The 21,749-nt window shown below is 35.0% G+C and overlaps 12 protein-coding genes across 12 annotated transcripts; 6 read left to right on the top strand and 6 right to left on the bottom strand.

The window, feature by feature from the left end:
- Nucleotides 1-3,060: 3,060 nt before the first annotated feature.
- On the bottom strand, nt 3,061-3,570 carry B0P05DRAFT_465375 (cyclin domain-containing protein; the record flags this gene model as incomplete). The annotated part of the gene is made up of 2 exons (XM_051574264.1): nt 3,061-3,260; nt 3,312-3,570. The coding sequence occupies 2 exons, from the start codon at nt 3,568-3,570 to the stop codon at nt 3,061-3,063; spliced, it is 459 nt and encodes a 152-aa protein (XP_051437271.1).
- A 1,490-nt stretch (nt 3,571-5,060) lies between these two features.
- Nucleotides 5,061-5,618, top strand: B0P05DRAFT_465394 (uncharacterized protein; the record flags this gene model as incomplete). The annotated part of the gene is made up of 3 exons (XM_051574267.1): nt 5,061-5,305; nt 5,350-5,482; nt 5,529-5,618. The coding sequence occupies 3 exons, from the start codon at nt 5,061-5,063 to the stop codon at nt 5,616-5,618; spliced, it is 468 nt and encodes a 155-aa protein (XP_051437270.1).
- Nucleotides 5,619-7,622: 2,004 nt separating this feature from the next.
- Nucleotides 7,623-8,556, bottom strand: B0P05DRAFT_531818 (uncharacterized protein). The gene is made up of 3 exons (XM_051577020.1): nt 8,280-8,556; nt 8,048-8,230; nt 7,623-7,988 (listed from the first exon to the last, which is right to left on the bottom strand). The coding sequence occupies exons 1-3, from the start codon at nt 8,458-8,460 to the stop codon at nt 7,720-7,722; spliced, it is 633 nt and encodes a 210-aa protein (XP_051437269.1). The 5' UTR covers nt 8,461-8,556; the 3' UTR covers nt 7,623-7,719.
- A 3,093-nt stretch (nt 8,557-11,649) lies between these two features.
- B0P05DRAFT_531807 (acyl-CoA N-acyltransferase) lies at nt 11,650-13,488 on the top strand. The gene is made up of 7 exons (XM_051577019.1): nt 11,650-12,015; nt 12,061-12,185; nt 12,229-12,320; nt 12,368-12,484; nt 12,530-12,700; nt 12,747-13,236; nt 13,285-13,488. The coding sequence occupies exons 1-7, from the start codon at nt 11,730-11,732 to the stop codon at nt 13,441-13,443; spliced, it is 1,440 nt and encodes a 479-aa protein (XP_051437268.1). The 5' UTR covers nt 11,650-11,729; the 3' UTR covers nt 13,444-13,488.
- A 673-nt stretch (nt 13,489-14,161) lies between these two features.
- On the bottom strand, nt 14,162-14,329 carry B0P05DRAFT_441738 (uncharacterized protein; the record flags this gene model as incomplete). The annotated part of the gene is made up of 1 exon (XM_051573760.1): nt 14,162-14,329. A coding segment is annotated over one exon (168 nt), but the record flags the coding sequence as incomplete, so codon positions are not given.
- A 120-nt stretch (nt 14,330-14,449) lies between these two features.
- Nucleotides 14,450-15,187, bottom strand: B0P05DRAFT_453087 (uncharacterized protein; the record flags this gene model as incomplete). The annotated part of the gene is made up of 1 exon (XM_051573909.1): nt 14,450-15,187. A coding segment is annotated over one exon (738 nt), but the record flags the coding sequence as incomplete, so codon positions are not given.
- An 892-nt stretch (nt 15,188-16,079) lies between these two features.
- B0P05DRAFT_531802 (uncharacterized protein) lies at nt 16,080-16,833 on the bottom strand. The gene is made up of 2 exons (XM_051577018.1): nt 16,560-16,833; nt 16,080-16,504 (listed from the first exon to the last, which is right to left on the bottom strand). Exons 1-2 carry the CDS (start codon nt 16,809-16,811, stop codon nt 16,115-16,117), a joined length of 642 nt encoding a protein of 213 aa, XP_051437265.1. The 5' UTR covers nt 16,812-16,833; the 3' UTR covers nt 16,080-16,114.
- Nucleotides 16,834-17,044: 211 nt separating this feature from the next.
- B0P05DRAFT_531801 (uncharacterized protein) lies at nt 17,045-17,356 on the top strand. The gene has a single exon (XM_051577017.1). The coding sequence runs from the start codon at nt 17,061-17,063 to the stop codon at nt 17,298-17,300; it is 240 nt and encodes a 79-aa protein (XP_051437264.1). The 5' UTR covers nt 17,045-17,060; the 3' UTR covers nt 17,301-17,356.
- Nucleotides 17,357-19,091, top strand: B0P05DRAFT_531791 (RAVE subunit 2/Rogdi). Its single transcript, XM_051577016.1, has 9 exons — nt 17,357-17,723; nt 17,767-17,838; nt 17,889-17,916; nt 17,966-17,993; nt 18,032-18,086; nt 18,135-18,221; nt 18,266-18,352; nt 18,396-18,494; nt 18,538-19,091. Exons 1-9 carry the CDS (start codon nt 17,694-17,696, stop codon nt 18,676-18,678), a joined length of 627 nt encoding a protein of 208 aa, XP_051437263.1. The 5' UTR covers nt 17,357-17,693; the 3' UTR covers nt 18,679-19,091.
- Nucleotides 18,982-20,349, top strand: B0P05DRAFT_531768 (uncharacterized protein). The gene is made up of 3 exons (XM_051577015.1): nt 18,982-19,872; nt 19,936-20,005; nt 20,054-20,349. The coding sequence occupies exons 1-3, from the start codon at nt 19,078-19,080 to the stop codon at nt 20,068-20,070; spliced, it is 882 nt and encodes a 293-aa protein (XP_051437262.1). The 5' UTR covers nt 18,982-19,077; the 3' UTR covers nt 20,071-20,349.
- Nucleotides 19,989-20,853, bottom strand: B0P05DRAFT_369828 (uncharacterized protein). Its single transcript, XM_051573660.1, has 3 exons — nt 20,578-20,853; nt 20,421-20,532; nt 19,989-20,375 (listed from the first exon to the last, which is right to left on the bottom strand). Exons 1-3 carry the CDS (start codon nt 20,677-20,679, stop codon nt 20,140-20,142), a joined length of 450 nt encoding a protein of 149 aa, XP_051437261.1. The 5' UTR covers nt 20,680-20,853; the 3' UTR covers nt 19,989-20,139.
- On the top strand, nt 20,733-20,953 carry B0P05DRAFT_584878 (uncharacterized protein; the record flags this gene model as incomplete). The annotated part of the gene is made up of 2 exons (XM_051582396.1): nt 20,733-20,831; nt 20,876-20,953. 2 exons carry the CDS (start codon nt 20,733-20,735, stop codon nt 20,951-20,953), a joined length of 177 nt encoding a protein of 58 aa, XP_051437260.1.
- Between the last annotated feature and the right edge of the window lie 796 nt (nt 20,954-21,749).

The raw sequence follows: 21,749 nt of genomic DNA, 5'->3' as shown, positions 1-21,749 counted from the left end.
AATTCTTCTTGCGAGTCGTCGTAAAAGCAGTTTTATGGACTGCACAATAGGAAAGAAAGCTCGGCGCACGAAGATAACCGACAACGTTTCCTTTACAGATGTTGAAGTTAGATTGCTCCAACAAAGGTGTTTCTGAATTCCTGATGAGGTCAACAGTGCTTCGTACAGTCTTGAAGGGCATATCAATCTTGTAGGCAATCTCACCCAGTGAAAAACCATCATGGTAGTACCAGCATTCCCTCTATTTGAACTTGGCATAAAGGCCACACTTGCTTCTTTCGATGGCATTAAACATTTTTTAATAAAAGGTTTATCACAATGGATCATTATGTAGATTCTCTATTTAAAACTCGGGCTATTCCCTATTTCAATCAATGTATTTTTTGAAGTGAATGCAGTTTATCTATTAGACAAATGTTTAAATTCTCTTGGTGCATTGATTTAACTGATGATCTATCAAAAGAACAGGCATATAGACAGGACTGAATAGCCATATAAATCCTTTGAATACGCACATAAATGCTTTAGATAACCACAGACAATGTTTACTAACATCTATGGCACCTTTAGAGTTGATTCGGGCCAAAAAAAGCGATTTGTTAAAAATGGCTAAAAATCACTTTGATCCAAGGAGTACTATTCATCAAAATCCTTAATTTGACAACTTCACTTTTTTTCGTCTAAAGAACTTTTTAGTAAGATGGCCTGGTCACTCTTGGTGGTGGTCCATATTTTGCTATAATCCCTTGTGGAAGGTTGTATCTCTTAGGTATCAACAATTGTGTCAAGTACCAGGTAATTGAAGACATTTTGAAATGATGTCCTCTACTTGTGGTATTGGTATTGCCATTTGTAGCATTGAACAAGACAAGATATAAAGAGTACTGACTCTCAGGAGCAACGAACGAAACGCTTAATATATCCTTTTTAGGACATATTAAGGGGTAGTCCAGATGACGGCTATCTTATTGGGATTATATAAGACTCATATAATCGTACTGAATGCTTCCACAAAAGCATTGTTTTAAAGATATTTCATATGGCTAGTCACTTTGCTTCACATACACTAGTTTCCATTTATAGGATGATTTTATTTTTTCATACAAAAAAAATGATAACTTCTGTTCTTCTGTTCGACACTGCAAGTCGGAAAATAAAGATATCGACAAGCTTAAATATTTAAAATGACCTTCAAACGCTCTAGTTTTTGTTTAAAGCGTTTGTTTGCCGGTCGTACTATTTTATTTTCATAGTACGATATGAACGAAAAACCTCAGAAGCGTTTCTGCTTCTTCACTTAATATTTTAGCAGCAGATTTGATGTGATTTTTATATCAGTAAACTTAGAAATTACAACTTTTGTTATTGCTCTAAAACCCAAAGCCGTGTCTTCAGACAGTTTTCTGCAAAAGATCGATTTTTGATGTAGCGGCAAGAACTGGTTTTATGTCCCATTTCAATCTTCGCATACTGCCAACATGTATGTTCTATGTTCATTCATTCCACATTTGCAATATAAATCGACCCTATTCTTACTTTTAAATGCCCTTTGACATCCCAAATAATACAAAGTAGCTTTTAAAATTTCATGGCTAACACATTTTATATGGCATCGAGAGCAAAAATGCTCAAAACACAGCTTAAACATGCCAATCTTTGATAGACCATTGCTCGACAACCGCACTATCAAGACAATCCTTTTTTTCACTTAAAACATGTCCTTTTGAGTCTAGGAATCAAATGGCACCATCGACTTGGCTTCTAGGTGAAATTCATTTTTTTTTTTTTTTTTTTTTTTTTGGAATAACCCAATGTAGGCCTGATCCAATCGAAATCAGATAAGACCCTTTCTAGGTACTTCCAGGAAAAAGAAAGCGAGTTTACCAAGATGAAACATTGACTAGATTTGTGCATTGCCTTCAACTTTTCAATCAAAGCTTGTTGTACACTGTAATCAGTACAAAAGAGGCCTATCTCGGTAGATATTGACTAGTAAACGGATAGTTATTTTAGCATCATTTGATGGAAATGATATAGGCTAACAAATGATACTATAGTACTTGGCACTTCTAAGAGTAACGAGCGTACTTTTTCAAGAAAAAAATTTGTTTATAGTAAAAAGAAGCTCATAAAAATAGCTCAATTCCTTCTCCAGTGTCTCTTTATGCTGGTTTTTTGTGTTCTGATGCAAGATACTGGCGCTGAAATAACCATAAAAGAAGATGAGCTCCTTGAGAACAACTGAAAACCAGTGATTGGTAAAATATATTTTAACATTTCGCTTACGAGTATGCGTATGCATAATAGACCGAAACACTACCATGTTGTTTGCTTTGAAACAGATTGTATATGCATCAAAGTAGGCCCAAGCATAAATAGGTACAATAACTTTTTAAAGTGTTCCTGCACTACATACAAAGTGCCTTGGGTAACTCAACCAAGTCAGCATTGGCTGATGGATCATGTCTCAATGACTATCATAAAGAAACTGTCTTTGGCCTAAATAGAAAGCGATTCCTTCAATCCAATCACCTTTTTTATACTCGAATATGAGCTATATTCATATCCATGAAAGTCATGAAGACGTCTAGCTCTGTTACTGTGAAACGCCTTGAAACCCATCAAACTATGTACACATGAGTGAATTCAAACATTCGCGGATACTTACGCGGCAAAAAGGCTACTATGTATTGTTTTCCCATAAAAAGGACATTTTTATTTCTTTTTAAAGTCATATTTAAAAACACAAACAAATGCTACCCCTTTTTTTCTCTCTCCCTTTACTGCGAGATAAGAACCATAGAATGATCCATGCTTTCAAATACATTTACTTTAGTGTAACAATATATATGGTTGAATTTAAAATGATGATTTATTGGTACAAGATGGGATGCAATTACATAATAAGATAATGATATGGATATGTACAATGATGAATGACTTTTTCCTTCTTTATCTAGGCCATGAATAGCAGTTCCAACTCAAGTGATTCTTGATGTTGATCTACAAAACGGTCCATTTCAGAGATGTCTACATAAAGATCAAACTATCGTGCATATATTAATACAACGTGGCTAAGTATGCAGCAGTACATACCTTTAGAACACCCAGGAAACTTCGTTCCATTTCATTTAATTCTCTTGAAGTATATAGCGGAGATACAATCTTATAGATCGACGTTGCATGGGAATTATAGTCTTCAATGTACTTTGTCGCAACAATCATAGCAGCCAAGAATAATTTGTAGGGTGTATCGTATTCTAGATAAATAGAATAAGTAACCTGTGTTTATCTTCCCTTTTACTGCTTACCTCCTTGTGCTTGTTGCGGCAAATTCTTCTTGAGACGCTCAAGATAAATTAACCCAATGACCAAGACAGTAGGTGATAAACGACACTTTTGATAAACTAATTTGATGAATTTGGGTAAATCTGGCAAAAGCATATGCTGGTAGTATATTCTTTCTTTCGAGCATCGAACAAGATCATCAATATTGTGAACCATAAAAGACAACAAAGGCTCGGGACTAGATTTGAATGTTAAAGTAGTTGGGGAAGCAGTGTTAACCATCATCATTTTGAAAGAAGAAATTTGTATATTTTTGTAACATAAAGAATTTGAGTCCCTTTTATATACAAAATATCGGTAGTGCAAGAGAAAAGGCAAAATTATCTCTAATGACCCAATTTTGGACAAATTTTCTTGTTTGCCATTGTTTTGAAACATTGTTTGTACAGTGCGTTTGATGATCATGTGATTATACGGATCTGTCGACATTTGATATGATGAATGAATTGATCCGAACGACAGAAAGACCGGTTCTGTGCCGTTATGTCTTCATTTTGTTAACATCATTTGAGATGTGTTTAACAAGAGAAACAATTTGAAAGTGTGTACAAATTATCCTTTAAAGAGAAAAAAAAACAAATAAACAATTCTTTTTTGTTTTGCAGAAATGATATGCATAAGCGAACTTTATTCTTCGGAAGCAAGGTTTTCACAATCAATTTTTTTCACACTTGTTTCAAGCCCTTTTTAATTCCTTGAAATATATCCAGAAGGTTAATCAGATGAACTCAAATTTAAAAGCAAGTGCATACTTTTTTTTCTCTTTTAAATTTGAAGTTGTGTTGTATTTTATTTCAACATCTCATTCGTTAGCAAATTATCGTTGTTTATATGCACAATTTAAGAAAGGCGTTTGAATTGCATTCAAATAATTCATCTTGGTAGCGAGAAAATAATGCAGCAGGAGCCAGGATTGTTTCTTCAATACATGCCCGAGTTTTTCTATTTAAAAAAAAAGCATTTTCTATGTAACACAATGACCTTATATCAAAGAATGCTGCAAATGAAAGCCTCAACATGAGTCAGGCCCATTGTTTGTTTCAAGGTCTTCAATTAAAATTGACCGTCGTATGGATAACCTTTTTTTTTGTTTTTGTTTTTTGATAGGCACAGAAAATAGCTGAAAAAGGAATAGGTTGGTTCATCCATATGCAGAATTTCGATGGAAACAAGTGTTGCCATGGGACCATTACCATGAAGATTTGCTATTGATTTTCGTTGTATATTCATGGCTTAAATAATAACAAGTAAGATAACAATTAAACGAATGATGACCAATATTTCGAGTATGTCCAGTTTCACGTCAATCATGCATTTAACTTCTGATCACTGTAACCCAAAATGTCCACACTGATCCGCAAATACCCATAATAATGATGGGACACTTCTAAGCTCCTTAATCACTCTTGATAATGGATTCAGGTCAATCACATCTTTTTTTTTTTCAAAAAATAGTGAAAGATTTGTTGCGGAACTTGTGTACTTATCCGCTTCTTGCTTACGTCACTTGTTTTCTCTTATGTTGCTTGGAATCGTGCAAAAAGATTTTTTTTTTGGTGCGGGGGATTCAATACAAAGCTTTAAACCAACATTTCTTGTGCCTTTTTTTGCCTTTAACAGTACAAGTAAATAGAATGTCAAACGCGCCGAGAAAGACTTACAACTAAACATTCCTTTTTAATAGAAAAAACCCCCCACTTTTACCCAACATAATGTCTGCCCAACAAGAAGCCACTTTCACACATAACCAATTTGTTGATCCTACTCCTCTTCCTGAATCAGTTCCTAAGGTGGAAGAAGTTGGTCTCACATCAGCACCTTTAAAAAGTGCCTCTTTCTTTATTGGCGAGTACTGCAGAGAATACAATGATGATTTCATGCTCTGCAAGAACGAAAACAACGATCCTAAGCATTGTCTTGCTGAGGGTAGAAAGGTTACTCGTTGTGCTATTGACTTGTAAGTGCGACTATAGACAAGAGCAATGCATTGACTTGTGTTAGAATCACCAAGCTTAGAAACAACTGTGGAAAGGAATTTGAAGCACACTGGAGATGTTTAGAGAACAACAACCAAGATTTATTCGCTTGTCGTACTCCCGAAACTGCCATGAACACATGTGTTTTCGAGAAATTGGTAAATGATGAATTCATCATCTAGCATGACTAACAGCCAATATTAGGGTTTGAAGAAGAGAATTCCTGGTTCTCCAGAAGGCCAAGCTCAAATTCATGAAAAGAAGAACCCTGTCATGACAAAGCACTTGAAATAGATCTCTCTCTCACCTATTAGCAAGAAATTAAAATTGATACATTTTTACTGGAAAAATTATGCATTTATTGGACGAGATAGAAGAGAGAGCTTCTTTTTTTTTTTTTGCTCTTTGTCTTCTGAGTAGTTTTACCTTGAGATGTCTTGAGAAAAAGAGGAAACAGAAAGGCCCTATTCATATATAATTGCTGGCAATACGTTTTATTATCATTGAAACCCGCTAATAGACACCATTGAATTCTTTTTATAAAGCAAAAGAGCTCTTTGTATGTTCTATCTAGAAGAGAACATAGTAGAAACTTATTTCACTAAAGGATTTATACAAATGACAGTATTGAAGAAATCTCATTGATTTTACTTCAATCTTGATTGGTATACTATTTTTTATTTGCTTTGTTTTTTTGATATTTTAGGATACATGCTACAGATATTTGATTTAAAGATCATGATATTCACTCTGTACTACCGTAATGTTATTCTTGTTTTTCCTTTCATGTTTACTTTAGCTTTTTTATACTAATCTACAGCTCATGTTATTATACAAATGAAACACTTTTGAGCTACATGTTAATATTGCGTTTTTATATTATTTCTGTTGCACATTTTCAGTATAAATTTGGCTTCATTAGCTTAATTGGAAATACTTGTATGAATCTTATAAGGCGAAGGAAAGTTTGTAACTAAAAATTAATACTATCCAATGTCAGACATTCTTAATAAATGGAAGATCTGTAGACATTTAAGTGAAGAGAGGAAAGAAAAGGCACTTTGTTAATGACATAAAGCATCATAGAAGGTACTAGTGTACACTAAGTGAACGTGACTGCCCTGAAAAGAAGTGAAGATGCCTTCTTTAATTACAAGTTTTATAACCATACTCCTCTTTTGTGCCATAGTGATCATAAAAGTGCAATGAAGCTCTACATTTGAGACGATCAGCATTCTTGTTGGAGATGTCATGGCAAGATGATCCAAGTTGCAACTGGACCTAATACCTTTGTCCAAGAAAAATGTTGTAATGGAACTGAGCTCTCTGTTAGAGATGGGAGCTTCTTTTATGACAGATGATGTGGACTGAAGAACAATCTGCCAATTCTTTGAGGCTGGACTCTTAAGCTTCGTAAGGGCCAAATTAAGCAATCGCTTCGGTTGGATGCTGCCACTGTTCGTTCAGTTCTAAATGATTGATATCAAGTGATGCAAGAAGATATCTTCTTAGATGATACTCGAATCGGTGGCCCAGGTGTAGTAGTGGAGATTAATGAGTCAAAGTTTGGCAAAAGAAAGTATCATTGTGGTCATCGCGTAGAAGGTATTTGGATAGTAGGAGGAGTAGAGTTGACTCCTCAGCGTAAGCGCTTCTTGCTCACGGTACCTAATCGCAGCAGTATAACTCTTCTTGATATGATCAGAAAACATATCAAGCCAGGAAGCATTGTTCATACCGATTACTGGTCAGGTCATAACCGAATCGAAGACTTAGCTCTCGATCTTGAACAGGCTGTTGTAAACCATTCTCGTGAATTTATCGCTGAGGATGGTATTCATACCAATACTGTAAAAGATAATTAGAATATATTTAAATCTGTCATTATGGCTGCTTATATACATGTGTAGGTCTTTGAAATGTTATAAAAATCAACTGTGTTCCACGTCTGAGAACACGAAAAATGATACCTTGGGTGCTTGCTGAATTTATTTGGAGACGCAAGCACAATGCTGATCTTTTTGGTGGTGTTCTGAAGGTCCTAAGTGAGGTTGGACTGAATAGAGATCAGATCAATCCATCTTGACTAATAAACTTTTTGTTTTTGAACAAGACAGAAAAAGAGTTACACGATTGGCGGAGAATACATAAAGTATTCTAGAAGAGGTTTTGCTTACAAATCCTTCATCATATTTGAATTCCATCACTATTATGTCAAACAAGTGCAGTAGAGATCAACGCGCACAGTTGATTTTTATGATTAAAACCCGACTTCATTTGTACCGACAAGTTCCGTTATTTTTGAGTCAAAAAAAAATTTATTACAAAAATATGAAACAAAAAAAAGCACTTTGTACAAGATATCTATAGTAAATGTGTTGTGTGTGGAGGAGTTTTAGTCTGAAGTTTGCTTGACCATCTTGGGTTCAGAGGCCTTTTCAGAAGGAAGAGCAAGTACAGCTCTCAATTGTGGGTCAGGTTCTTCTTTGTGGTTCTTTCCATCATCACCAACATAGATAGAAACACCAGCAGAAGCCATCAAGACAGCAATTGTTACAGCTTGAGCATACATACGAGCTTGAACAAGCTTTTGTTGTGTAGTAAGGTATCTGTTGGAAAAGCTAATACCCAAAGCACCGACCATAGAAACAGCCCAAGATAAGCCTAAAAAAATTACATATTACATCAGTATGTCTTCAGATACTATCTATAAGGTTACTTACCAATAACAGACCAACGGTTTTTGTTCAAGTACTCCATAGATCTGTCAAATGTGGAAGCGTTTTCCTTCACAGCTGTACCTCTACGTAAGCTATTAATCATTTCTTCATCAGCATAACCAAGTTCATGGTTTTCAAATTCAGTAGCAGCTCTGTCAGAAGCAAACAAGAAACCAGCAGTAGTGGCTATCCCCATGTGTCAATTCATTTTCCCTCTTTTAGCTATACAACTTACTGGAAGCAGCCATAATAGATTGCAATGGTCTACTCAAGGCTCTGAATTCAGGAGATTTTTTGAGAACGAAAGCTGTAGCAGCAGCACCAATACCAAGACCTATAAGTGCGCCCTTAGCACCACTGGTATAAAAGATCTTGTCTCTAGTTTGAGCTTGTTCAGGAGTTAAGAATTTGGTCATAATGAATAATATGTAGTAAAAAATGAAAAAAAAAAAGAGAAAAAGCGTAAAGAAACATTCAACATTGTCTTTAAATATACTTTGGCTTATTCACCCTAGTTGAATATGATTGGAAAATAACTCATCAGTGGCTGTCCGGTCCGGTAAATTTACAAAAAAAGTGGCATGTTCTTTGGTGAATCAACAAGGTGGAGTATAAATATGGGTGGTCGACGAATAAGGCAGCTCTGCGCATTACTAAATTTGTTCTGTTTACGTGGCTATAGTTTTATCCTTCGATGTGCATAATGAAGTCATTTACCTACAATTTTATTTCTTCCAATGCCAAAAGACCGGTTTTTCTTTAAATTCCAAGGAACAGGTTTTGATTTTCGAAAAACCTCTGTGCTCAGTTGAAAAAAAAAAAAAAAAAAAAAACTTTGGGAGAGACGTTTAGCTTCAGCAACATGACAGATGGACGTCTTAAAATAACGGCCATCAGTATACATTGTTAATGAAACACCTTTTGATATTGCCTATACATCAAAAAGAAGAGAAGTAATTGGAAAGGCAGTGGCTTAATGTGATTCGCCCATATATCTTAAACACGAAGATAGGCTATCTTCTATTAATCCTTTCGGATTTGACAATTCCGATGTACAAAACAAAACAGCGTAGGTACCAGCTCTAATTGACTTGAATGAATTAAGCTTATTTAACCATTGTTGAAGATCTTGTTTCGAAAATCCAAAACATACACATTTTTTCTATTATTCCGCTCATCCATGCTTACCTATATTCACCTATGTTCCTCCATGCTATATCTTGCTATCAAAAGGCCATGATCAATGAGCAGCGGACTTTGATTGGTTTCCAGTCCTAAAACTTTGTATTTGACGTAGATTTGTTCTGATTTGGAACACATTATAGCTCCAAATGTAATCACTTGTTAGACCTGCTTCTTTTTAGTCTATCTGATGCTGTGGTTGTCGACCTTGTACATATACATATATATCTTAATAAATTTGATAGTCAATAAAATAATCCTAATGGCATGTAGTAACAATACGACATTCTCTGAGTTGAATGTATACATGTACATTAATGGTTAGTGTTTTTCTCAACAAAGCATGCCATTGATTTTGTTAAAGCATGCAAATGACAATGTACCTTTTGAGTTGGATGCATCTTTTGTTATAGAAAAAGTCAGTAGTCAAATTGGAATTGAGAGTATATGGCAAATTATATTTTGCGCATTGAGCGATGTAGAGTTAAACACCAACTCTATACTAAATATCTGCTGAAAAGCGCCCCTTTTATACTGGTTATAATGTGCAATGATCTTTAAATACGGATTTTAAGACAATATTCAAATTTGCTTGACCTTTTTACCTTGGTAAACTCTCTTTCTTTTTCTTAGAAGTACCTAGAAATGGTATCATCTCACATCGGTTGGATCAGACCTATATTGGGTCAATTTGACACTCCAAAGATTTTTGATGGACTTTTTTCATCAACAGCCCTTGAAAATCTCCTATGAGTAAAAAAAAACGAATTTCATCCAGTTATCAAACCAATAATACCATTCGATTTCTGGACTCGAGAAAACATGTTTCAAGTAAAAAAAAGAAGTCTTGTTGATCATGTAGTTGTCGAGCAATGGCGCATCAAAGAATGGCACGCTTAAGCCCTGTTTTGAGCATTTTTACCCTGAATGTCATCTCGAACCTGTTATCAATGGAGCCATAAAAGATACTAAATGACATTGTGTGTTCCAAAGAACATGGATCTATAATGTAAATGTGAAGTAGTTGGACATAAGATATGTAGGTTGGCTTTGTGGTGGAGACTGAAAATGGAAGGTAACGCCAACTCTTGTTGCCGCTACATCAAAAATCGAGCTTTTGGTTAGAGTTGGATGAAGACGCAGCTATTGAGCTTTGTTACAATAAAAAAGGTGTGAATCTTTGCTTTTTGAATTTATTGATTTAAAGAACATAGCAGTTTTTCTGTCAAAATATCGCGCTGATGTGTAAAAACGTTTTCAAGGTTCCTTTTTTTTTTTTTTTTTTTTTTTTTTTTTTTTTTTTTTTTGCTCATATCTCATCATCTCTATAGCATAATTGGCATGCAAACACTTTGACCAAAGATTGTAGCGACTTGCGTACATTTTGAGTATGAAAACTTGTCGATAGCTCTGTTTTTCGTCCTATAGCGTTCAAAAGAAGAGCAAACGTTTTCAAAATGAGCTTTTTTCGTGAGTTATGTCTTTTGGTTTTGTTTCGGGCCAAGTCAACTCCAAAGACATTATGAGTGTTAGTAAACACTGTTTTTAGGTATTTATAGTGTTTATGCGGGTATAAACAGGCTTTACAACTCCTTCATTCGTTTAAGAAAAAGATAATGACTAGAATAAATTGTCCCTTTTTTTTTTTTTTTGCTGCTAAAGCGCCTATTTGTCTGGTAGCTCTCTCACTTAAACATACAATGTTTATTATCCTTGTGGTTTGAAATGACAGGCCTTAGTTTTTCATAGAAAAAAAAATGCACAGACAGCGTCTCCTTACTATGTGCAGCTCGCAACTCTTTAGAAAAAATCGCACAAACAGTGTAGTCCATCTATTTATAGCCTAAACCTGCGTTTCAGCAGTGAAAGCAGCGCCTTTAAAGGATAAGAAGGAGAGATGGGCATTTTTTTTATGACCTGAATAATATCATCTTCTTTGACCATTTTTTACCGTTATCCCTATGATGACGTTACTGAAAACAGCAATACTACTGAATGTCAAATTCTCAAGATAAAAAAAGTTTCAAGAGAATGATACTATAGCTAAAAGGCAAGGAGATAGCTCTTTTTCCTCAATACAAACCGACCAAGTTATCTGAAGATTATTTAGCTCCCAAATGATTGAGTACTGGTTATTTTATTAGTAAAAAAAACTGTTCATCAAAACAGAGTTTAGAGACCTCAAATAGACGAAAAGAAAAACTGTAAAACATTGAAAATCTATTTTGCACACTAATTGAATTCGCTTTATACAAAGATTTTTTTATATATTTATGCAGAAATGATGTGTTGCTTTACTTGAAAGGAAATTTCTTTCTGCTTGTAACAAACAATGACGTTCTCCTTGATTTGGCAAATATTTTGTTTAGAAAGACAGCATCTTTGTTCACAAAGACACCTTCAATCACAAAGTCACACAAGCCAATAAAATTAAATCACATTTCAATTTTTATTCCTTCAGGTTCTTTTTCTCTTTCTCTCTCTTTTTTTCTTCTATAAAACTATGTCTGACGATAAGCAACCACCTACTGAAAAAGAAATCCAAGATTTAGCCAAAAAGGTTGATAAACTTGTCTCAAGTAAAAAAGTCAAGCAGTTGATGAAAAATCCTTCTGCTGCTGCTGCTGCTGGTCCTTCAGACCCTCAACAAGCTGAAGCTTTAAAAGCACAACTTCGACAAATGATGGAAAGTATGGCTTTATTAGAAAGAAGCGGCAAAATAAAGACAACTGGAAAAAAAGATCTCGGTAGTCACCAGTTCTGGAAGACCCAACCTGTGCCTGCTTATGGTAAGTCGTGTGTGGTAAAGTCCTTATGTTGATTTTTGCGTGTAGAGGAAGATATTGTCGAATCTGGCCCTATTGAGCCTGATACGCCTTATGATGAAATTAGAAAGGAACCCATGTCTTTACCCAAAGAATTTGAATGGTGTGAAATTGATATGACAGATGAAAAACAAGTAGGTTTATAGTTGATTGACGCGTACCATTCATCATTTTCAGGTCAAAGAACTCTATGATCTCTTAACTTTCAATTATGTCGAGGATGATGACGCTCAGTTTAGATTCGATTATTCTGCCGAATTCCTCAAGTGGTAAGTAGCAGTGTAACGCGTAAACACAAAAATAACCATGAGTCTAGGGCTTTGTTACCTCCTAACTGGAAACAATCATGGCTGCTCGGTGTTCGTGTTGCTTCTAACAAGAAGCTTGTGGCTTTTATTAGTGGTGTACCTGTTGCTTTGAGAACTTATGAAACGTAAGTCAATGAAGATGATGTACATATTATTCAATTGGCTTTTAGTATCCATCATTTGACAGAAATCAACTTTTTATGTGTCCACAAAAAATTGAGATCAAAGCGTTTAGCACCAGTGCTCATTAAGGAAATTACACGTAGAAGTCACCTTGAAGGTGTCTTTCAGGCTGTTTACACAGGTGGTGTTGTTCTTCCCAAACCTGTATCTACATGTCGGTAAGTATCGTAGTGATGTGTATGCAATGTTGACTTATGAATCTAGCTACTATCATCGTTCTCTTAACCCCAAGAAATTAGTTGAATGCAACTTTTCCCGTGTTCCACCCAGATCCACTCTATCTCGTATGATCAAGAATTACAAGGTACCTGAAAAGACAAGTACACCTGGATTAAGAGAAATGCGTAAAGAAGATGCTCCTCAAGTCCGTGAATTGCTCAACAAGTACTTGGCTCGCTTTGATTTTGCTCCTGTGTTTGAAACAGACGCTGATGTTGAACATTGGGTCTTGCCTCATGAGAAGGTTGTCTGGAGTTATGTGGTTGAAGAAGACAAGAAAATTACAGACGTATTTTCGTTCTACTCTCTTCCAAGCTCTGTTATTGGTAACCCTAAGCATTCTACCTTGAATGCTGCATACATGTTTTATTATGCAGTTACTGTTCCTGATGAATTGGATGAACAAGAAAAAGAAAAGTTGATTGCAAAAAGATTAAACCAACTGATTGCGGATGCGTTGGTCTTGGCTAAAAAGGTATTTGTTGTATAAATATAGCATGATTCTAAACTTTTGTTTTTATAGGCTGATTTTGATGTTGTAAACACACTTGATTTAATGGACAATGCAAAATTTGTTGAAGAACAAAAGTTTGGTAATGGTGATGGCTATTTGAATTACTACATGTATAACTGGAGATGCCCTGATGTTCCTAAGCACAAGATTGGTTTAGTCATGCTTTAAACTGTATTAATAAAAAATATCATAATGATTTTTAATCAAAACAAATAACCTTTTTTTTTTATTTGAGAAAAAATATAAAACGCTTCAAGGGAAAAATACACTTCTTCTTTTTTTCTTCACAGCATAATGTTGCTTACACAACCATTTGACCCTCAAAAAGCACAGCAAAAAGGCCTACCATTTCTAATACGATGTCGTCTTTTCTCAAGACGAACAAGACATATATTAACAGCATTAAAGCAAAAACTACAAGCACATCGTCAAATTGTCATGATGCCGGACCATCGTTTCATGTTGACTTCACAACACCAGCAGCTAGTATGGTATGGTTATCCTACTTATCCATCTTCATACATGGTATCTCATCCTCCTACACTTGTTGTGATGCCACCTATTCTTTGTGTTTATGTATTTCCTGATCATCTAGACCCAACATTACACAAGAACTTGTTTATCTTTGAACATGGTGAAAAAGAAGAAATACAAGATGTTCACAGGCAATTTTAATTGTTGTTTGAATGCAGTTTATTTTTTATATATTTACATAATACAAAAAAAAAAAAAATAGTAATTTACAAATGGGAAACATATAAAGAGGATTTCATAAAAGGGAGGCTTAAGATTCATAATTGTGTTTTTGAATTTGGTGTCGCACTAAAGCATCTTTTCTGGAAAAAGTAGAAGGGCATTCTGTACAGCTATAAGCACGTTCACCATTATGGACAGTAGAAACATGTCGAGATAAATCATGTTTACGGTCAAAGGGCTTTTGACATAAAGAACATGAAAAGGCCTTAGTTCTGTTCTTGTCATGTGTCTTGACATGTGTACCGAGATTGTATCGACGGTTAAAGGTAGCATGGCATATATCGCATTCGAATTTGCGTTGATCTTGGTCGTTTTTCACGGCTTTGGAAGAAGAAATTTTCACACGCTTGTTCTTTTTGTTGGGCTTATCGTCTTCTGTCTTGCGTTTGTTAGAGAGTTGTTCAGGGAAGACAGTTTCTTCTTGAATGTCGAAAAAGCAATCATCAAACAAGTTGGTGGCATCAAGTTCTTGTGAATTGAAGTTCGTGTTTAAGGAATAGGAGGTTGTGTCTTGTTGATTGTTTTCAGAAGGGAGAGGAGGAAAGAGAAAGTCAGAAGACTCATCAGTTGATATATTATTATTGGAAGAGTCTAATAACAACTGAGAGGGTTCACCATTGAATTCAAAAGAATTCAATAAATCAGTGGAAGAGACTAAAGGTGTCTGAGACATCATTGTAGAGGGCTGCCAAGAAATATCGTTTTTTAAGTATTTAGCTACTTGAATATCGTCTTGATAAGAAAGATTTCCCACACCAAAGGATTCAATGTAAGGTGAATAATAAGGTGAGTTTTGGAATTGTCCTAGGCTGGGAGTGAAGACAGTAGCAGGTGTAAAAGGTGTGTTCATACATGAATTGTCTAAAAAGGGAGTGTCCATCATAGGAGACTCATCAGCAGCTGCAACAGCAGCTGCAGCAGGTGTAATGTCGCCAACAAAGGCAGACAAAGCACTTTGCTTTTGATCCATATCTTCAATTGATTTGGCTATAGCATTTTTTATGACAATCAGTTTACATGCTTGAACAAATTCAGACGAAACTGCTTGATACTCACCATTCAATCCTTGCCACACTTTGGCAAAGTCAAATTCTTCAGTCTTGGAAGGTTGAGTGTTGTTGATAGGGGATTCAAACAAGAAGTCTTGAAGTTCTTGATAGTTGAAGTTGGAAGGGCAGGTCATGTTGATTGGTATGCGATTAAATACAGATGAATACAATGAAGACACGATGAAATAAATAAATAAATAAAGTCTCTTCTTTACAAATGACCAAAGGGTATAAAGAGAAGAGAAGAGAGATATAATTTAAAAAAAGAAAAAGACGAAATCGTCTTAGCTTCTTTCTTTTTATATCAGACCGAATTTGCGCAGCAAATAAAAATAATTTATAATTTTGTGAAACCCCATCATGAGTCACAACAATTCCACGATTCTCCAACTATAGAGGTGCGTCAGGTTATTTGACTCTGGGTGCACGGTTGCTATAGTTACGCTGTAGGGCAACTGAGTATGGTACGACCCCCTTAGGTGAAGAAATGCTTGAATTGACCAAAAGTTTCGCAGCAACTCCCTCTCTTGCACGTTATTGTTCCTGTCATTGTTTATCCTCCCTTTTCTTTTTTTTTACCTGTCTTTCATTGTTTCTTTTTTTGGAAAAAAACTGAAAATTCGCATTTCCTCTTTCTTTCTTTAAAGTGCGTGTGTATGTGTGTGTGTGTGTGTGTGTGTGCGTGTGCAATGTCTTTTACTTGTAGCAGTATAAAAGAAATAGTACTATAAAATGGAGCAAATTACCATTTCTGGGTCTGACATGTCGGCCACCTAAATAAGAAATGTTTCGTTAAACTTTAAAAAAAGATCTCTCTCTAAATCCCAACCACTCTCACACCTCGGCCGAACTGCGGACAAATGGAACACGTTTCTAATAAACTCATACGTTTCTTTTTGAGAGATGAAATCATAATTTTTAAGTTTAAAGTACGCAAAACCCCTTTTTCTATATATTCTCTGTGGCGTATAGATGACACATATCTTATTGCACAACAAATTAAATGCTTATATTTGTAATTTATTTAAAAATAACTACTTTTTAAAGCTATTACTTCTCTTGGTTGCTTGTGTAATCGAATCAATAGGTAAATAGCCTTTGATGTCTTTTCCGAGTTGTGTCCAAGTGATTTCACCTGGTGCAATATCATCTTGTGCTGTCTTTCTTTCTCTTAGCTGTGCTCTTTCTAAATACTCAGGTGAATCAAGATAGTCTCTCAATTCCTCATAATTGTAAATATTCGCCTTGTAGAACATATGAAGAAAGCCACCGAGGATTGGTATTAAACTGAACACAAAATCAATCATAATATTCAAAATCATATGCATAAACAACCAGAGTGGAATACCAAATGTGGTTGACAAATAAACTTGATAAAGTGCGAACAAACCGCCCATGGAACCACCAATGACAGGAATGAAACCCTATAGACGATGAGTATCTTGCTCTTTTTCTTTTTTTTTATGTTATACTACTTACCAAGATGGAATCAAGACCTAAAGGAATAGGCGAATGAGGCACGGCATTATCTAGCCAATGGGAAATTCTTTCAATTTTCTTGAGTAACTTCTTTCTTTTACTATCTGTCATATTGTTGGTAGGCAATGTTTGTCGCATGTAAGGATATTGCTTGCTGTATGAATAAAAGTATTTGGTGCCATGTGCACGCACAGTATCAACAAGTTCTGGTACATGTAAGTTTTCAGCAATCTTTCCTTTCACGTAATTCATTTTTATATATATGATAACGAAGAAGAGAAAAAGAAGAGAATCAAATCGAGTTTTATCTATGTTTTATGCTCGATCGACGACAGGATGACATCATAGTCAAATACCGTCATGATTTGAAGATCACTTTCAAGAAACTTGTTTAGACGTCATAAGAAGTAGACAATAAACTGATTAATTACATTGATCTAGTGTTGTTATACATACACACTGAAAATGATCTTTTTTTTTTGTGCTTTTTTTTTCCTTACAATGGTCAAGTTTAATTCTGAAATTGTTGTAGTATTTGGTTTCATTGGGTTCGTTTCAGCTTATGGTATTTGTCAAGCAGGGTGCATAGGTGCATTTATAGCATGTGAAGGGACTGTTGGTTCTCTTAGTGTATGGATATCTGGACTAAGACAGCTTTATTCTACCAGTATTTGTGCAAGAGCACATCGTGCTTGTCAAGAAGGATGTGTATCATTAGGACTTTTACCTATTCCTTATTAAAGAAAGAGTTCATTTGTGCAATGAAATTAGCATTCATACAAGTCATATTGACGTGTTTTGTTTACTCGACTAACTCTAAGACTGTATCATATTCATTTCAATACACTGATGGTATGTAGGTCAGTCAAGTTGCTTTTGTAATGCACGCAAAAGATTTCCACCAATAAAAAGGTAGCAATTGATTAGAACGTATTTTCATTGTTTTACATTAAAATTACACAAAAAGCAAATATCATGATCCAAGTTAGTTAGCAAGCACTCTTTCTATGTCCTTCTCGACAGTATGTGACGTAACATAGCTTGTTTGTTTTTTTTTCAGAATGTATCATTTCATGGCAAGAAATACGTGACTTTTTTGTGATTTCTCTTTTTCTTTCCTATCTCGACTCAACCATGCATAAAACAGAAGAAAAAGAAACAGCTGTAAGCCAACAAGACCCACTCGTGTATATTTACATATATTTAGGTCAAGCAAAGAGAGTGGTTACTTCAGGACATCATTCCACTCATGTTGGAGAAACTAAAGATTCGCCTGCAAGTAAGACACCGCTTATTCTTTTCTTTTTTCTGTGTTGATTATCATGATAGGAAAGCAAAAGCATTCTAAAGAGTTCGAGTAAATCAATTCGTTTTGATATACTTTGTGTATACTTATACTTTGCTAGCTAAATCTGATTCTTTGCCCTTAGTTCAGTAAGTCATATTTGTATAATCCATATATTCATCAACAGGAATGAGGCTATGAAAGGGTTTATCACAGTCACTGGGTCTTTTATAACAAAAGCTGTAAGTTGTCATTGGTGATTGATTTGTATATTCAAGTATACCATATAGGATCTATCAATTAAAATGGCTAATTATCATCAAGAATCACCTATCAAAGCGTCTATCACAGACTCAGTGCCTTATTTTTTAGAACAGGTATCATTTAAACAAATGAATCCTTCTGTATTTATATTGTCTAGGCACAACAAGCAACAAACTATCTCTCCCTCGCTATCAGTAGAATACATGACTATAAAGCCCCTTCTTTCAAGCAAACAACTATTGAGGTATTGTGTCAATGGTTACATTCCTTTCTAATGACCCTTTTAGCTTTTAGAAGATATGTATCAATTTATAGACCGTGCACTTCACGCATTTGATTATCCTAATGAAGCCTCCTTGTTTCCATATAAAGTTTGCCATCCAAAAGTAACTTGTCACATTCTTGATATCATGTACTAATAGGCACTAGTTTTTTAGTCCACCTTTAAAACAAGAATTAGTGATTGAATTCTGTATACAAGATGTATTTATCGTATGTAATGTGTATGCACTTGACTACCATTTCCTAAAGCATGGAACAAAAGCAGGATCAGATCACCCGCATGTGTAAGTTGATATTGTGTGTGTGTATGTACCACTCATGTATGCCATTAGTACCTATAAAGACAAACCAGTCATGGTAATTGAAGAACTCAAGACACAGACTCAGTCACCCACATTGACTGAACTAAAAAGCTCACTCAGACTTATGCTGGAATGGTGCCTCACATATAAACAAATGCTTCTCCAAATTGAAGCTTAAAAAAAAAGAAAAATTAAGGAGAATACGATGACACCTCTTTTTTATACTATTTGTTTGTTTTGTTTGATGCAACTGACGATATCAAGAAAGATGAATTCCAAATTAGTTCACATTAAGCTTGTTTAAAGTTATGTAGCATTTAGTGATTTATTTCTTTCTGTCTCTCTCTCTCTCTCTCTCTTTTTCCTTCTCTTTTTTTCTATCATTATGTCTCATTTGCTACACAAACATATTAAAACAGAACCTACATTAGAAGATCAAGATGACTTACTTATGTCATATCTTAATTCAGAATGTATGGCTACAAGTACCACATCTTGGACTCATGAACAGAAATACCCAATAGAAGAAACTGACTGGCAATATCTTTCATCATCTTCTTCTCCATCTACCACGCCTCTTTTAAATGATGTGTCACTTTTATGGGCTGCACAAAACCAAGCTACATTCTACAATGAAATGACATGCTCGCCTTCTTCTGCATCTTATTTCTCAACACCACAACCTACTTCTCCTGGTGCCTTTAGTACCTATTCTTCATCCTCTTCAGAGACTGAGCAGTCCAGAAAAAAGCGTGGACGTAAAAAGCGCGATACAGGTCGCAACACAACTCCTCCTCTTCTCCAAGGTCTTCCTGTCGTCATTGCCCCTGCTCCTCTTAAACAATTAGCACCCATTTTGCCTGCTTTTCAACATATCAAAGAGACACAGCAAGAGGTCGAGAAAGAGATTCCTGAAAAATATATGGCTGAGGATCCTCAAAAGGCAGCAGTCATAGCTAAACGACAAGAGCGATTGATCAAAAACAGAGCAGCCGCGCTACTTTCACGTAAAAGGAAACGAGAACATTTGATTGCCCTTGAAGATCAGCGCAAAGAATTACTAGATACAAACAAGGCACTTTACGATCAAATTCAAGATTTACAAACACAGAACCTCGAATTAAAAAAGAAGTTGGATCGTATTCCTTCTGACAACTTTGTCTGTATGATGATGGCCATGGTACGTGTATATATATATATATATATGTTGTATGTGTGCATATATACTTATTCTTCATACAAGTTACTCTTACTTTATACTGCATGTTTTACTTCTCAAGACACAGTTGATTTGACATCATACAAGAAGAAAGGTAAACAATTGTTTATCCAAACAAAATGCTAACCTAATTTTTAATTAGTGCAGCGTCAAGAATGAGACTGAGCAACACAAACTTTAAAGTGTGTACTAAAAGCACAATTTATGTATTTACCATGTAAAATTACTCTATAAAAAATAACAACAGCACCAGTGTGTTGTATATTGACTTTCTGATTTCTTGGATACTTGGTCTATAGGTATTGCTTTATTCTTCCATAATAAAGGTAGCCCTTCTTCTTCTTCTTCTTGTTCTTCAATATCTTGTTCTTGTTCATCATCATTATTGATTTGGATCTGATCATACACTTTTTGCTGTGTATAGTACGCATCACTTCTTGATTTGATAGTAGCAATTTTAGACTCTTAAATATATAAGTATGTGTTGATCAGAATGCTTGCTTGCTTACCTAATTTACTTATCACTTTTGCTTGTTCGTGTTCTTCTTCCACTGTTTTTAGATTCCATCTTGGTACTGTCTTACTTGTATCAGAAGAAGGCCAAAAGACTATATCACTATTCTAATTATATTATAAGTGTCTTTTCATATTGAACAATAGCCTAACCTCACTTGTTGTGTTTTGTTGAAATGGATCAGAGGGATCGTGAGGAAATGCTTTAGACATGGAAAAAAACAAAGCCTGATCGGAACTTGAACTCCTTATCATCTGGCAGGCATGCCATTTCTTTTTTTTTTCTTTTTCTTTATCCTTTTAAACTCATGTCAAAACTCGGTAAAGCATTAGCAGTTTCTTTTGGTGCCTTTGCAGGTGGTGTAGCAGGCTTTTATTTCTTAGAAATGTACAAGATCAAGTCAAAGGTAGAGATGGTATTTATGTTTCTATTTATTAACTTTATTTATAGGAGCAAAGATTAGCCATGTTACTAGCAAAGAAACAAGAATATGAAAAGATGCAAAACAACAATACAAATTCACTATAGTCAAAAGAATTTGATACAGAACCCCCTTTTAGATTATTTAAACCGACAAAAAGATAAACAATTACCCATCAACATTATCTCTTTTTTCTGTGTTTTACTAATTCATTGCTGGCTATGTTAGAGGTGTTAAAGAATGATTCGATATGTCTCAGGCATAGTTCTCCCTAAAGCAAGTGGAATGGCTAACACATATCTTGCATTTCTTGATTGTATTATTGTCTACGTAGTGTATTCTGTCCATGAAGTGGAACTGAAAACTCCCGAAGAAGGCACTTGTACTTTAAGATGGGAGCATTAATCAAAGAAATAGCCCAGAAGACATCAATAAGAGAGAGAGGGAGAGGAAGTCTTTTTCATGAGGTATACATATCAATTCTTTGTTTTTGGTTGCGAGGGAACATTGATTTCATTGGATCATATGCAAAAGAATATTGCACCTTTTGAAGTGAATGTAGTTTGTCTATTAGACAAGTGTCTTAATTCTCTTGATGCATTGATTTAACCAATGATTCATCAAAAGAACAGACATTTAGACAGGTATGTATAACCATATAAGAGGAGCAAAAAGCCTATTTGTACATAAAATCAAAGGGTACTACTCATGGAAAAATCTCATTTTGACAACTTCTGATTTTCTATATGACGCTTCAAGATGAAAAATGGAGCTATTGACCAGACCAAATACTCAAAATGACAGCCAAATACTCTAGTTTTTGTTCAAGGTGTTTGTTTGCCAGTTGTATTATAGAAATGGTATGATATGAACGAAAAACTTTATAAACATTTTTGCGTACTC

This window comes from Gilbertella persicaria (genome assembly GCF_025201335.1).
Source record: "Gilbertella persicaria strain CBS 190.32 chromosome Unknown B0P05scaffold_9, whole genome shotgun sequence".
Taxonomy (NCBI): Eukaryota; Fungi; Mucoromycota; class Mucoromycetes; order Mucorales; family Choanephoraceae; genus Gilbertella; species Gilbertella persicaria.
This window is presented reverse-complemented; position numbering and strand designations above follow the sequence as displayed.